Here is a 15,334-nt window from a genome sequence, read left to right as displayed (position 1 = left end):
AAAAAAAAAAAAAAAAAAAAAAAAAAAAAAAAAAAAAAAAAAGCAGCTCTAAGATCACAGGGAATTGTCAGAATATTAAATATATAATTGGAGCTTGGAAATCTAACAGAATTTAACTCGATTATATTCCCCATAAGAATTATTAAGCATTTTGTTGATTATCCAACATCAGATTTTACCCAAATCTAGCTTCCTCCCTTGTCACATCAACCAACCTTCACTTTTAATTGGGTCTTAGAGGAAAAGAAACTAACATTAACTGAGCATATGACATGTGCTAGTCTTTTTCCATATTTTATTCAATCTTCACATCAACCATATAAGGTAGCTGGGATTTGGACCCACTTCTGGCCATCCATAAAGTTCAATCTCTTTCTACTGTATTTTGTTGTCTCTCTCAGAAGGGAAATTCCATTTATAATAACTTAAGCAAAATTTAATTATGAGAGTGAATTTTCATGCTAGCTCCCCTTTTCCCCTACTCTCACAAAAACATAAAGAAAATTAAAACATCAGGTCAGGCACAGTGGCTCACACCCCTAATCCCAGCACTTTGGAAGGCTAAGGCAGGCAGATCACTTGAGAACAGGAGTTTGAGACCAGCCTGGCCAACATGGGGAAATCCCGTCTCTACTGAAAATACAAAAATTAGCTGGGCATGGTGGCGCATGCCTATAATGCCAGCTACTCAGGAGGCTGAGGCAGGAGAATCACTTGAACCCGGGAGGCGGAGGTTGCAGTGAGCCGAGATCCCACCACTGCACTCCAGCCTCGGCAACAAAGTGAGACTCAGTCTTAAATACATAAATAAATGGAAAGGAAAAGAAAAGTAAAATGTCAAAATGCAAACAATGTGTTAATCCACTAACAAACCATTTATAAACCCCCAGGCCTGTGAAACGACACCATCATGAAATGGTGAAAGGATCCCTTGGGTGAGCCAAATTTCTGCCTCAGGTCTTAAATTTAATCTACTATAGTTTTATTTCCTTAAATAAATTGTTATTTATTTAACAGGAGGAGTAGAGTTTCTTTCTTCAGTCTTTCTAAATCACATTATTCCAAATAATAAACGGTGACCCAAAATAATGCTGGTTTAGATTGAATCAAAATATGTCATTTTGCCCTGGCAGGAATTTTCCTATGCATTTATTTTCTGACTAAAGTTATGGTGGCCCTGGCAGACATTCTTCCAGAGCCCCCACGTAAGTACACACATTTGTGACAAGACTGGACAGAAGGAGGTAGAAATCAGTTGGAAAGAAGACAGATGTGAAATGTTTAAATGATTACACCATACTTACAATAACCCCAGAGAGTAAAATGAAAGATACCATGAAAAGCCTTATGGTTAAATATAAAATGAGTATATTAACTTGGAATTCAAGACAGCAGTGTTCTTTCAATAATTTTCTTTCTGTAACTTTGAAGATAGATAGGAGAACTTAAGGGGAAGTTAAAGAACATTCCAGGCAAGGTATTCGGGTGACAGAAAAAAAATACAAGGCATAGCTTCAGTTAACAACAATATCACTACCTTGTATTGAGAAAGATTTGCAGTTTACAAAGTATTTTGGTAGACATTGCCTCGTATCTTCTGAAGAGGGTTGTTATAAGGAACAAATAAGGAAAATTAGGTAATGTGGTATCCTGGGGACAGTGGCCTGATTTTAGGCATCAGTCACATTGGTATCTGGTGGGAGATGGAAGACACAGAGGAAAAGAATGAAGATAATTAGAATTTTAAACTAGAATGGTAGAGAATGGAAATCAAAAACTATCCAGAATATTGACATGTCAGCTATGGGTGGCAGAAGAGGCCAGGGTATGATGAACAGTCACCTCTGCTTACCCAAGAAGAGTTGAGACCTGAGTTGCCCCCATTAGTCAGGAGCCAAGTCTTAGCCTGTGACCTATATTTAGGCCCAGAGCTGGTTGGACCAAATTGCGGTAAAGCAATATGGCTGTATCCACACCAGGAAGCATTGGGCTTAATTTTATTCTCAAGGGTTGCGTGCTTTTAAGCAAACCCTTAAATCTAAAGACCTAGGTTGAGATTACAGTTGTATTCATTTTTAGTCTTGTGCCAGAGGTCTTGAACAAGTCAGCCTTTCTGTTTTGGGGCAATAATATGTAATTGGGTTGTTAAAAGGATTAACTAAGATTCTGCTCAGTGCTATATAAATTATAAATGTTACAGAAATGTGAGGAGTTGTTATTGTCAACTAAGTGCAACAATTCTAGAAAGCGAGCATTTCTGAGTTAAAAGAGTTTATAAATTTTTATAGACTTAATTTTCATTGGGGAGATTAAAATGTGACAGATGTCTTGGCTAACATGGTGAAACCCCGTCTCTACTAAAAATACAAAAAACTAGCCGGGCGAGGTGGCGGGCACCTGTAGTCCCAACTACTCGGGAGGCTGAGGCAGGAGAATGGCGGGAACCCGGGAGGCGGAGCTTGCAGTGAGCTGAGATCCGGCCACTGCACTCCAGCCCGGGCGACAGAGCGAGACTCCGTCTCAAAAAAAAAAAAAAAAAATGTGACAGATGGAAGAATTGCTTGGACAAAATCATGTAGCTCATTTTTTGGTGGTTTCAGGCTTCCTAGTTGATTTTTTCATTATTAATTTGCCTTTCCAGTGGTTTCTCAGGCCCACTTTGCTGCCTTTTCAGATCCTGTGGGATCTAAAGCACATAAAGGATGAGAGGTTGCTGTCTAATGACAATATGAATTGAAGACTGTCTGTTTAGCATTTATAGTATGTGCAACCTATTACAAATTCTATAAAATAATGATGCAAGTTTTGTGAAGAGATAAACTTTTAGCAATATTTTCAAGTATTGTTTTTTAGGACCACTGATTAAAATCTTAATATACAAATCCTCTCTTGCCAACATAAAGTTATATGCATTTGTGATCTTACATGTGATAGAGTTTATTAAACATCAGAAAGTGACTGATACTCATTTAAGGGTTTATCTTCATTTATAGAGTCAATAACTTTTTTTTTTTTTTTGAAACGGAGTCTCGCTCTGTCGCCCAGGCTGGAGTGCAGTGGCGCAGTCTCCACTCACTGCAAGCTCCGCCTCCTGGGTTCACACCATTCTCCTGCCTCAGCCTCCCAAGTAGCTGGGACTACAGGCGCCTGCCAACACGCCCAGATAATTTTTTGTAATTTTAGTGGAGACAGTGTTTCACCATATTAGCCAGGAAGAACTTTTTAACTTATACCAGGGACCATCACAAACCTAGATTACAGGATTTATTTATACACTGACAAGTTGGAGTTTTACAAAATGCGAGTTAGATAACTCAGAGGGTTTTATTTGGCCATATTTTTGTTTATGCTTTGTCACAGCCTTTAGTCATTGCTTCCATGTGTTTTCATCCTTCAGGATATCTTCAAGAAGCCTACTTATGGACCAAACAAGTTCTGACCATCATGGAGAAATCTCTGATCTTGCTCAGGGAGGTGACGGATGGCTCCCTCTATGAAGGAGTTGCATATGGCAGCTACACCACTAGATCACTCTTCCAATACATGTTTCTCGTCCAGAGGCACTTCAACATCAACCACTTTGGCCATCCGTGGCTTAAACAACACTTTGCATTTATGTATAGAACCATCCTGCCAGGTACAGCGAGGAGTCAGAAGTGCGAAAACATTAAACTATTGTAATTTTTTCTGATTATGAAAATGAGCTAACCTAAGCAGAGAAATTAGGTCCTTAGAGTTTATCATATTGAAATTAAATAGATTTTTTTTAATCAAAGAAAAATTGAATTCAAGAGTTGCCTATAGCCAGAACATTTTGGAGGCTAATGTATTTATGATTTAGGTATTACAAAGCTTGGAGGGTTATGGATTAAATACAGTGTCTAGGCCCCTCAATACTTTTTTATATATATATATCCAAACTTGAGTACATACACAGATTCGTCATCATTGAAAGCAAAATATAAACATTTGTGATTACCTGTCCGTTTTCCTTTATATGTGATCCCTGATCAATCCTATTTTTAATTTTTGGTTTTCAGTTTTTTCTTTCAAACTACACAGACACGATTCAAAATGAAAGATTACACCTACACATTTAAGTTGGAGCTTTAGTATTTTAATATTTTATTGAAGTAAATAGTATACAAAAGTAAAAAAAATTACTGTAAAACTTGTAATTTCTTATTGCTGTGACATTTAGCCTTCTAAGAAAACTAGCTCTAAAAAAAAAAAAAGATATACGTGATTTAATAATGTATTCATTTCTAGAGAACTTTATAACCTTTTTTTATTTCTAAAACAGGACCAAGATGTTAGAACAAGTTATAAAGGAAAATTTTATCAGGATAGATATCCCCTCCTTCCTCCTTCTTCCCCAAGGAAATGCAATTTTTAAATGGTGATTCTAGACCTCCAACAAAGAATTCAGTATTTAAATCCTTTGGCTCTGGTAGTAAACATACAGATTAATAGAATCCCCATTATTGGACTAGTGCAAAAAATACTGCAGAGCATAAGAACCATTTTCAGATTTAGTTTAGACTTACGTTCAAAAAAAATTTGCTTTGTTGTTTTTTCTTAGACATACAGGAGAGGCCTGTTTTGCAATTCATCTTAGTAAACAAAGGCTCCCTAAAGCAAGGGGCCTTTCAGAGGTTCCAGTGCTTTGTAATTTAAGCTGAGATCTAAAGGCTAACAACGTCAGAAATTGTGTTCGCTGTGAGCTGTGCCTGTGGCTACTTCCTAAAGTGGAAAAGACAGTATGAACATGTCTAAAAGCAGCAGTTATATGTTTGTGTTAATTAAACAAACTTTTATTGAACATCTGTATGCCAGGCACTGTACTAGGCAGAGGATTCAAAGAGGACTAAAACACATCTCCTGCTTTCAAGGAATTCACAGACTAGTAGAAGATTCAGAAAATATCATTTTAAAATAAGGTATACTTAGAAGATCACTTACTAAATTATTAGGAACAAAAACGTTAGATGTAAATGACATAAATATAATCATGGTAACATTTTAGAAGAGGTTCTATGTTAAAGCAATCTGTTTTCAACTACATTTCTCTCTTTTTTTTTTTTTTTTCTACAGTTGATACTCTAGTAGCATTTTTTTGGTCTGGCTGAGTTTTCTCCCATGCTGCTGCTTTTTTCATGAACACATGGAGCATATCCAGTCTTACCTGCTTTTATTTTTCTTCCCTATTCCAAAAATGATATATGGCTTTATGATCCTTGCATTTTCTCTCCTTCAACTTCCAGCAGTACATACTGGCAGAGCTACTCTGGGAATTAAATTTTCTTCCTGTTGAAACTCAGTCTCTCCCCTGAACTTTGTATATAGTATAACTTAGGCTTTATTGAAGCCAAATTAAAGCATGTTATTTTATTATCTTAGCCTAGAATGCATGTTGAGTTGTGGGAGAGCCAGTGTTCATTCCAGGTTCAGGAACCCAAACTGCACAAGAGGAACCCATATATATATATGCAAATATAATCATGTATAGCATGAACACTGGAAAATGAGGAAGGCAAGCAATAGGTGTAGCACTTCTGTTACCAACGACAGGTTACCACATAACAAATACAAGCTTACACACAACATATGTTGAAGTCCTTTTGAGGGATTCTAATTAACTGGTCTGGAATAAAACCTGAGGATTGTGATTTTTCTTTTATTTTATCCCCTCAATTACACAATTCTAATTTGCAACTAGATTTGAAAAATCATTGTTTAGACCTAAATAGGAGTATGAAGTTTTCAATGTATCTTAATTCTTTCCAACTTATTTCCCTAGGGTTTCAAAGGACTGTGGCTATTGCGGACTCAAATTACAACTGGTTTTATGGTCCAGAAAGCCAGTTAGTGTTCCTTGATAAATTTGTCATGCGTAATGGCAGTGGTAACTGGCTAGCTGACCAAATCAGAAGCAACCGTGCGGTGGAAGGTCCAGGAACACCGTCCAAAGGGCAGCGCTGGTGCACTCTGCACACGGAATTTCTCTGGTATGACACGTTGGGCTAGCTTTAAAGAGAAATGATACCCAAGAGTACTATTTGTGCTATGCACTTGTTTTTTTGCATTTAAAAAGAAAAACTAAAACACTTTTTAAATATTTTCTGCATGCCACCTGAGTATATGAAGTTTCAATTCAGCTCGTATCACAGTTTTTGAAACTCTTAGAAACTTTTCTTTTTTAAAAAAAAATGTCAACTTTTATTTTAGAGACAGGGGTACGTGTGCACTATATACCCAGGTAGTGAGCGTAGTACCTAATAGGTAGTGTTAGAAACATTTCTTTATGTTTAACATCTAATTACTGTTTTCAGTTTTTGGTTCTCATATTAGAAATGTCCTACACTTGCATTATTTCATAAATAAACATGTTTTGATTTTACATCATTTTTTGAAATCATATAAAACAAAACACAAAATTTAGACTAGGTTATTCTGATAATCACACCAAAAAAAGGTAGTAAAATATTTTGTCTTGGTAAATGGAGCATTATAATCTTCTAATAGCAAAGCTGTTGCTGAATTTTCAAAAGTGTTTAAAAGTGTTTGACAGTATTTGACAGCTTCACTTTGATAATAAAAGGACCGTGTAAATTTTTTTGCCTTAATCTTTTAAGCCCAGAAAGAGAAGCTTGGGTCTCCTTTTTCAAGTATTGCCAAATATGTTGTTGGCATCCAATAAGTTAAAATCAAAATTAGAGGGAACTGATTAGTCATTAATCCCTGATGTCTTTTCAAGCTGTTGAAATTTACATTCAACTCCAAAACGAGCTTTCTTGTGGTTTGCTTCTCTTTATTCTTTTTTTTCAAAATATAAAAAATTAAGGAGGAAAAAATATTAGTAAAATGGTAACTGGCTATAGTTTAACCAACAATTTAAGATTATTTTCATAGATAAACTAAATATATTAAGATGCAACCATCCTTGAGTTCTCTCAGGAGTATGACGTAATTACTTAATAGTGTGACCCATAAATAAGTTACCCGTAAATATCCAATCAAGAGAGTTCTATAAAGCTAACTACAGGATTAATATAATAGGTCAGATTAATGCTAAGTCTAACTTAAAAATCTGCCTTTATGGCAATATGCAAACTGACCAAAAACTGAGAGTAAGATGGCCCATTCAGCTTACATCTACACCTGTGAAATCACATTAATTAAGCCAACATCATACTAGACCTAAGTAGAGATATAATTTCTGATGTCTTGAAACTGAGACTCTAGAACAACAGATGAAGCAGTCAAAATCAAACACCAATAAGATTAACTCTACTACAGGTGATTGATTCACTTTAGGGAAAAGTACATAGTACTAATAATAAACATTTATCATAAATAAAAGTAAGAAGTAATTTATTGTCCAAGAAACATGGCATCATCTGCAGATTAAAACGAAACCAAACCTTTGGTCCTGGCTAGTCAGTGGTAGGCACAATTATAAATCCCCCAGTATAAGACGGTTGGCTGAAACTTCATTCGTTTATATTCTGAGATGTGGTGTTGGTGATACATTTTATCTAATACGTGAAGTCCTCCTCTATTTCAGTTTATTTTTTCAAGGAAAAAATCTTGAAGGAGAACTGCTTTCAGTGCCAAATATTCAGTAATATCAGTTACTGCAGAACTATACTTCATTACAGCTCAAGGCTGGTTAGAGTCCAGATTCTAACATGGCATTTCTAGAAGAGGAGCCCCGCAGCCAGAAATTTGGATGAAGTGCCTAAATCCACGAGGCCCAGTAGATTGGATGGTCACTCTGACATCATCAAATGAAGATGGTCCATGTAGAGATTAGAGCAGAAATCATTTTGGGCCCAAATCCAAGGATCACAAATGATAAAGAAATACTCTTCTTCCAGTCACCAAGGGTTTCCCTTTGTGCATACTGATTGTCCTTGGATATTTTCAGAAATGTCCCTAATCCAGTCCATGCTGCCAGTGCTCTGGGTAGCATTTGTGTGTCGCATCTTCCACGTTACCGTGTTACGTGTTATTTTCACTTCCATCAGAAAACCATTTAATTTTTTAAAATTAATTTCAGGTATGATGCCAGCTTGAAATCGGTTCCTCCTCCAGACTTTGGCACCCCTACGCTGCATTATTTTGAAGACTGGGGTGTTGTGACTTATGGAAGTGCACTACCTGCAGAAATCAATAGATCTTTCCTTTCCTTCAAGTCTGGAAAACTGGGGGGACGTGCAATATATGACATTGTCCACAGAAACAAATACAAAGATTGGATCAAAGGATGGAGAAATTTTAATGCAGGGCATGAACATCCTGATCAAAACTCATTTACTTTTGCTCCCAACGGTGTGCCTTTCATTACTGAGGCTCTGTACGGGCCAAAGTACACCTTCTTCAACAATGTTTTGATGTTTTCCCCAGCTGTGTCAAAGAGCTGCTTTTCTCCCTGGGAGGGTCAGGTCACAGAAGACTGCTCATCAAAATGGTCTAAATACAAGCATGACCTGGCAGCTAGTTGTCAGGGGAGAGTGGTTGCAGCAGAGGAGAAAAATGGGGTGGTTTTCATCCGAGGAGAAGGTGTGGGAGCTTACAACCCCCAGCTCAACCTGAAGAATGTTCAGAGGAATCTCATCCTCCTACATCCACAGCTGCTTCTCCTTGTAGACCAAATACACCTGGGAGAGGAGAGTCCCCTGGAGACAGCAGCAAGCTTCTTCCACAATGTGGATGTTCCTTTTGAGGAGACTGTGGTAGATGGTGTCCATGGGGCTTTCATCAGGCAGAGAGATGGTCTTTATAAAATGTACTGGATGGACGATACTGGCTACAGCGAGAAAGCAACCTTTGCCTCAGTGACATATCCTCGGGGCTATCCCTACAATGGGACAAACTATGTGAATGTCACCATGCACCTCCGAAGTCCCATCACCAGGGCAGCTTACCTCTTCATAGGGCCATCTATAGATGTTCAGAGCTTCACTATCCACGGAGACTCTCAGCAACTGGATGTGTTCATAGCCACCAGCAAACATGCCTACGCAACGTACCTGTGGACAGGTGAGGCCACAGGACAGTCTGCCTTTGCACAGGTCATTGCTGATCGTCACAAAATTCTGTTTGACCGGAATTCAGCCATCAAGAGCAGCATTGTCCCTGAGGTGAAGGACTATGCTGCTATTGTGGAACAGAACCTGCAGCATTTTAAGCCAGTGTTTCAGCTGCTGGAGAAGCAGATACTGTCCCGAGTCCGGAACACAGCTAGCTTTAGGAAGACTGCTGAGCGCCTGCTGAGATTTTCAGATAAGAGACAGACTGAGGAGGCCATTGACAGGATTTTTGCCATATCACAGCAACAGCAGCAGCAAAGCAAGTCAAAGAAAAACCGAAGGGCAGGCAAGCGCTATAAATTTGTGGATGCTGTCCCTGATATTTTTGCACAGATTGAAGTCAATGAGAAAAAGATTAGACAGAAAGCTCAGATTTTGGCACAGAAAGAACTACCCATAGATGAAGATGAAGAAATGAAAGACCTTTTAGATTTTGCGGATGTAACATATGAAAAACATAAAAATGGGGGCTTGATGAAAGGCCGGTTTGGACAGGCACGGATGATGACAACTACTCACAGCAGGGCACCATCACTGTCTGCTTCCTATACCAGATTGTTCTTGATCCTGAACATTGCTATTTTCTTTGTCATGTTGGCAATGCAACTGACTTATTTTCAGAGGGCCCAGAGCCTACATGGCCAAAGATGTCTTTATGCAGTTCTTCTAATAGATAGCTGTATTTTATTGTGGTTGTACTCTTCTTGTTCTCAATCACAGTGTTAGCACTGAAGATATAAATTACCTGGTCATTTTGTGATCACAAGAGGCTATACAAAAAAAAATTTCTTTACCCCACATTATCAGATTTTTTTCCCCTCAGATTCATTTTAACAAATTAAGGGAAGATATTTTGACACAAAAAAGCAGGAACATGGAGAAATTGGAGCGGGTAAAGAATTTATCAAAGCAGTAGAAACAGCTTGGTGGTCCTATCGTGTTTCTGGAAGTATTTGGCATTGCTAATTGAGCAGTCCATGTAGTATTACTTTTAGAAGAAACAAAAAGTCTGTTTTTTAAAGTAATGTTTTTTCTTATGAGAAAAATGTTTAGATAGAATTGGGTTTTATTAATGTTAATTTAATACTATTAGCAATTTCCTTATACTATATTATGGAAAAGACTGAAGAATACAATTCTGAGAAATATAAAAAAATTTTAATGGTACAGTCATGTTGAAAGATAAATGTTTAAATGTTGCTAAGTCCTGGTATGATGGTGTCGCTTCCTTGGGGAAGTACTTCTTGAGTTATGTAACTTAACAGGATCTTTTACTACAGTTCTGGATGGCTATTCAGATAATAGAGCAAAAAATTATAGCAGAAGATCATTAAAAACTTAAAATATATTTTATTAGAAAACATTTATCTGAATGAATATTTCCTTGATGCTCGTCTCTGCACACATATAATTGGTTACTTGTATGCATTCATTGGTGGTTCAATAAGTAAGATGATTACAGATAATTTAATACTGTATTTTCCTTATATGGAAAACTGTTGTAGACCCAATGACTAAACCTTTCAAAATAAAATATTTTCTATTATGACTGTTGATTTTCATACCAAAGAAGATGGAGAATCTAAAATTTGGATATGATTCTTATGTTTTTTTATAGGAAAACTTTTTCAAGTTTATTTTGCTAAATAAACATCGTAATTGTGAATTTTCTCTAGTGTTTTTCTTCTCTGTTCCATTATATTCAAAATGCAGTAACATTTTCCAAAATTTTTGAAGAAAGATCTTAATTGGATGTGTATTCATTAAATGTATAAAATAGTATTTGAATCAAAAGAAGTATTTTCTCTGCTTATTAACCTTAATGTTGTTTAAACACATTTTAAATATTTAAAACAATAACCAACTTCTGATATTTAAGTAGCACCCAACTTTCAAAAGCATAAAATTTTCAGTCAGCTCCTCAGAAGGTAACAGCAGCATACAATACTAGAAAAATAATCCATAGTTTCTACTTGAGCATAAGAGAATGGTGTACTTAAAAGGAACTTAATAAATTTTCATACATTCAGCATATTTGAGTCATATATTTCTCCTTTGAAACAGAAAATATGTTCAGCTCAAATTTTACAGTAAGGACACACTCACTGATTTATAGGTGTAAAGTAACAACAGTAACCTTTCCTCTTATTTGCTCTTTTAGTTCGCAGCAATACCGGTATGTAACCAAAAGACAAGTTGGAGAAACTTATAAGTACCTTTCTGCAGTTCTAATTTTGAACCTTCTTGCATAAAGAAAACACAAGTTTGACTTTTAACTGTGCTTCACTTATTATGCTTGGAATCCAGAAAACGACTTCTGAGGAAGTAATTTTTTTCCCCTCTCATGGAAAATCTCTAGGGAGGATGTCATTACACACTGTTTAAAAGAATAATGTTTTCAAAAGAATAATGCTTCCGTTTGTCCTGCATGGATGCTCTTACTAGGATTTAAACTTGCTTTATGTGACAGATTCTCCGTTTACTTAACCTCACTCAACATTCCTCTCTTTTACTCTTTCTCACTCAAAAGGATGAACTGTCTGAAATGATCAAAAGGAAATTTTGAAAGAAAGAAAAAAAGGAAAATTACTCTTTGAGGTTACCAGGCAAACCTGATCGGAGATCCAAACTGAGACATACTTTCTAACAGAGATGAAAAGTGCAAGTGAGTGCCAAACTCGCTTTTCTTTTGTTTTCATTAGGTTAAGGCTAGACAATACATTAGTCACCACAGCATGATCCAGTCTAACGTATTAGTTCATTTTAAAGTAGTTTTTTAAAGACATGCATCTTGAAAACAAAATGAATTAAAATTATATGGTTTGTTTACTTCTAATGAACCTGGTATTTATTTCCTTAAAGAGAAATTACCTCGGGCAGTGACTTAAGTGGGGAAAAAATGCTGAAATAAATCACAGCTCTTCATAATGAAACATGTTTTTTTATCAGGGATAGTGCATATTTGAGTAAAACTAGGCAACTTTTTGTAACTTGAAAACCAAGCAATGTTGAATCTGCCTTGAAACTGAGTAATCAATTACGGAATCTGTTTCAGTGCTGCTCACTATGACAGGAGTGTTTCAAGTTCATTGGATAATGTATGAGCTGTTGTTCAGGGGATTGGCAGGACTCTTGGTCCTAGCCTTAAAGAAAATTTGAGAATCACTAGCATACAGAGCTTGTCAGTGCAGTAAGAGTGGTATATTCCTGGGAAGTTGAGGTGGGAATATTGCCTGAGCCTAGGAGTTCTATGCTGCAGTGAGCCATGACTGTGCCACTGCACTCCAGCCTTGGAGACAGAGTGAGAACCTTTTTTTTTTTTTTTTTTTTTTTTTTTTAAGTATATTTCCTTGTTTGTAACTGATTAGCTTATTTCAGTTGATGGTAGATGAGACCTATGATGGTGGATGAGACCCAGAATCTTCAGAGAGAACATTCTTTTGAGAACATTGTTCTTATTGTCAAAGTCAGGTAGAAGGCCGTGTTCTGGAACTATTTTAATTATTAAAATGTATCACCTAAGATAATGAATTCTTCCGCAAATATTTTAGTCATAGTTTTTAGTACCACATATTCTAAGGTTATCAGAAAATATGTCTTAACAGAATGTTTTGCATACTGAATAATTTGTTTTTGAAAAGGAAAATTTACATTTGACTTACTCAGTTTTTAAAAAATTATTTTTATTTCTAGAGACAGGGTCTGTCTCCATCACCCAGGCTGAAGTGTAGTGGTGCGATCGTAGCACACTGCAGCCGCAAACTTCCCATCTCAAGCGATTCTTCTGCCTCAGCCTTCCAAAGTGCTGGGATTAGAGGCATAAGTCATAGCACCCAGCCAAGTTAAAAAAAAAAAAAACTTTTGATAGTTCACAAACCACTCACAAAAGAATCTGAAATTTCTCCAAGTATTAAGAGAAAGCAAGCTGTGAAATGCTATATGTGTAAGCTTAAAAGTAAATTCGTGTGATTTCTTACAAATATAAAACAAGATTAAAACGAATATAGTCATGGGTATGAGGAGCATGTAATTTATCTTCCAAGTGGAGACACATTTGAAAGTTAAAGGAAGAGCAATTAATTGTTATTCCAGGACAACAGATATAAACTGAGATTATACTAGGTGAACTGGGACATACGGTCATCTTTGTCATAGCTTAATTTGGGAAAAAAGGAGTTAGGGAAGTCTGTGAAGGTCTAACTCAAAGTTTGGTGCTTTTTAAGCAAGTTTAAGGAACTTGAGATGACCTGATTGAGACCCCTAAATCTACAGATGAGGAAAGCAAGGCTCAAGCAAGGGGCCCTGATCCTTTCCCTGTTCCCTGTGTATTCCGTGTCTGTGGCAAAGCCCATTGGCTTGATTCTCTTCTCTTTAGCTTCATGTTAAGAAATAGTTTCTTTCTGCAGTTTATTTAATTTACTGACCAAATGACGTATTTTTTTCAGCAATGTTTCAGCTAGATATTTGCTTTATGCATGTAATGTCAATGAAGTACTCGTAAGTTTTCAAGAAATGACTGAGATAAATCATACGTTCCACTACATAGTCTAAATATTTAGTTTTTGGTCATCTATTTTAATATCAAATTCTGTTCAACAAGACACGTAGTCACTATGTGAAGAATAAAAATAGACAAAGTTGTATTATGACTTTTCTTCGTGGATATACAGTTTCCCTCTTGGTTTTGAGATTTTGTTAATTGAATTTTTATTTGGCATAAATTATAAACATACATGATTGAAAAAGTAAAATAGTACTAGACGGCTTATTTTAAAAACAAAACAAATTCTCTCTCCCTTCCCTTCTCATTCTTAGTTTGTACTTCCCAGAAGTAACCAATTTCTAATTCTTTTGGCTGTTACATCTATTGTGTACTTGTTTACAGTAAGGTCTAAAACTACTAAATGAAGATTTAGCTCTCTTATCCATTCCCCTCTTTCTTTATACTTATTGGAAGATAATAGGTGCTATAGAGGGAAAAGGCAGGGTAAGGAGACTGGGAAGAGGAGGCCGTAATTTTAAATGTGATCAGGCTAGCCTTTATTATATTGATGTCTCCACTTCCATTCTGTGTGTCATTTTGAAAATCTATTTGCTGTTAATTTAATGGGGTTTTGGAAAGGAACTGAAGGAAATTTATATATTGAGTGCAGTATGTTTAAATGGAAGTCCCACATCACTTTTCAGTTGAGTTAACAAATAACAAGAATGACAGTAACATGTTTACAGAGCATCTACTATATGCCAAGTATTGTTTTAGGAACTGAAGATATGGTAGAGAATAGGAATAATAAAAGCTGGCCCTCATATAGTTCATGTTTTAGTGGGAGCAAATAATAACAGTAATAGTGCAGGATGTCAAGTAGTGGTAAGTACCGTGGAGAATAAAGCAAGGGGAGGGGATGTAAGGTGATGGTGAATTGATACTGTCCCATAAACAGTGGTTTCTGATGTGATTACTTATGATCAGACACTTGAAAGAAATAATGTAATGAATCACAGAGACATCTAAGAGAGAGGAGCATTCCAGATAGAACAGCAGTTCGAAGGCCCTGAGCTCCGTATGTGTTTGGTGTGTTCAGGACTAGGAGACCAGTGTGGCTAGAGCAGAGTGGGTGAGGGGAGGGTGATAGGAATAGGATCAGATCAGACATGCCCTCACAGACTGCAGCAAAGACTTGGATTATGAGTTGGGGAGTCAGTTGCAATGAACTGAGATATGGCTGACTGCAGGAGCAATAAGTAGTGGGAAGTGAGTCTAGGAGGTTGTTTTAGCCATGTTAAGTTTAAGATACTTTCTTTTTTTTTTTTTTTTTTTTTATTATACTTTAAGTTCTAGGGTACATGTGCATAACGTGCAGGTTTGTTACATATGTATACATGTGCCATGTTGGTGTGCTGCACCCATCAACTCGTCAGCACCCATCAATTCATCATTTATATCAGGTATAACTCCCCAATGCAATCCCTCCCCCCTCCCCCCTCCCCATGATAGGCCCCAGTGTGTGATATTCCCCTTCCCGAGTCCAAGTGAGCTCATTGTTCAGTTCCCACCTATGAGTGAGAACATGCGGTGTTTGGTTTTCTCTTCTTGTGATAGTTTGCTAAGAATGATGGTTTCCAGCTGCCAAGACAATCCTAAGTCAAAAGGACAAAGCCGGAGGCGTCACGCTACCTGACTTCAAACTATATTACAAGGCTACAGTAACCAAAACAGCATGGTACTGGTACCAAAACAG

General features: G+C 36.7%; 1 protein-coding gene across 4 annotated transcripts in view; it reads left to right on the top strand.

Moving 5' to 3' along the window:
* The window catches only part of DSE (dermatan sulfate epimerase), a 68,665-nt gene extending 57,893 nt beyond the window's left edge, over nucleotides 1-10,772 (top strand). For 2 of the 4 annotated variants that reach the window (XM_023219026.2, XM_023219028.2), the window contains exons 4-6: nucleotides 3,398-3,637; nucleotides 5,801-6,008; nucleotides 8,063-10,772. In XM_023219026.2, coding sequence (XP_023074794.1) covers nucleotides 3,398-3,637; nucleotides 5,801-6,008; nucleotides 8,063-9,821 — 2,207 coding nt within the window. In that variant the 3' untranslated portion in view covers nucleotides 9,822-10,772. The remainder of the gene's footprint in view (nucleotides 1-3,397; nucleotides 3,638-5,800; nucleotides 6,009-8,062) is intronic. The other 2 variants (XM_023219027.2, XM_031935534.1) reach the window with 2 other exon arrangements.
* Nucleotides 10,773-15,334: the final 4,562 nt, after the last annotated feature.

Source organism: Piliocolobus tephrosceles, chromosome 5 (assembly GCF_002776525.5).
Source record: "Piliocolobus tephrosceles isolate RC106 chromosome 5, ASM277652v3, whole genome shotgun sequence".
Taxonomy (NCBI): Eukaryota; Metazoa; Chordata; class Mammalia; order Primates; family Cercopithecidae; genus Piliocolobus; species Piliocolobus tephrosceles.
The sequence above is the reverse complement of the archived record's forward strand: the minus strand, read 5'-3'. Positions and strand labels throughout refer to the sequence as shown.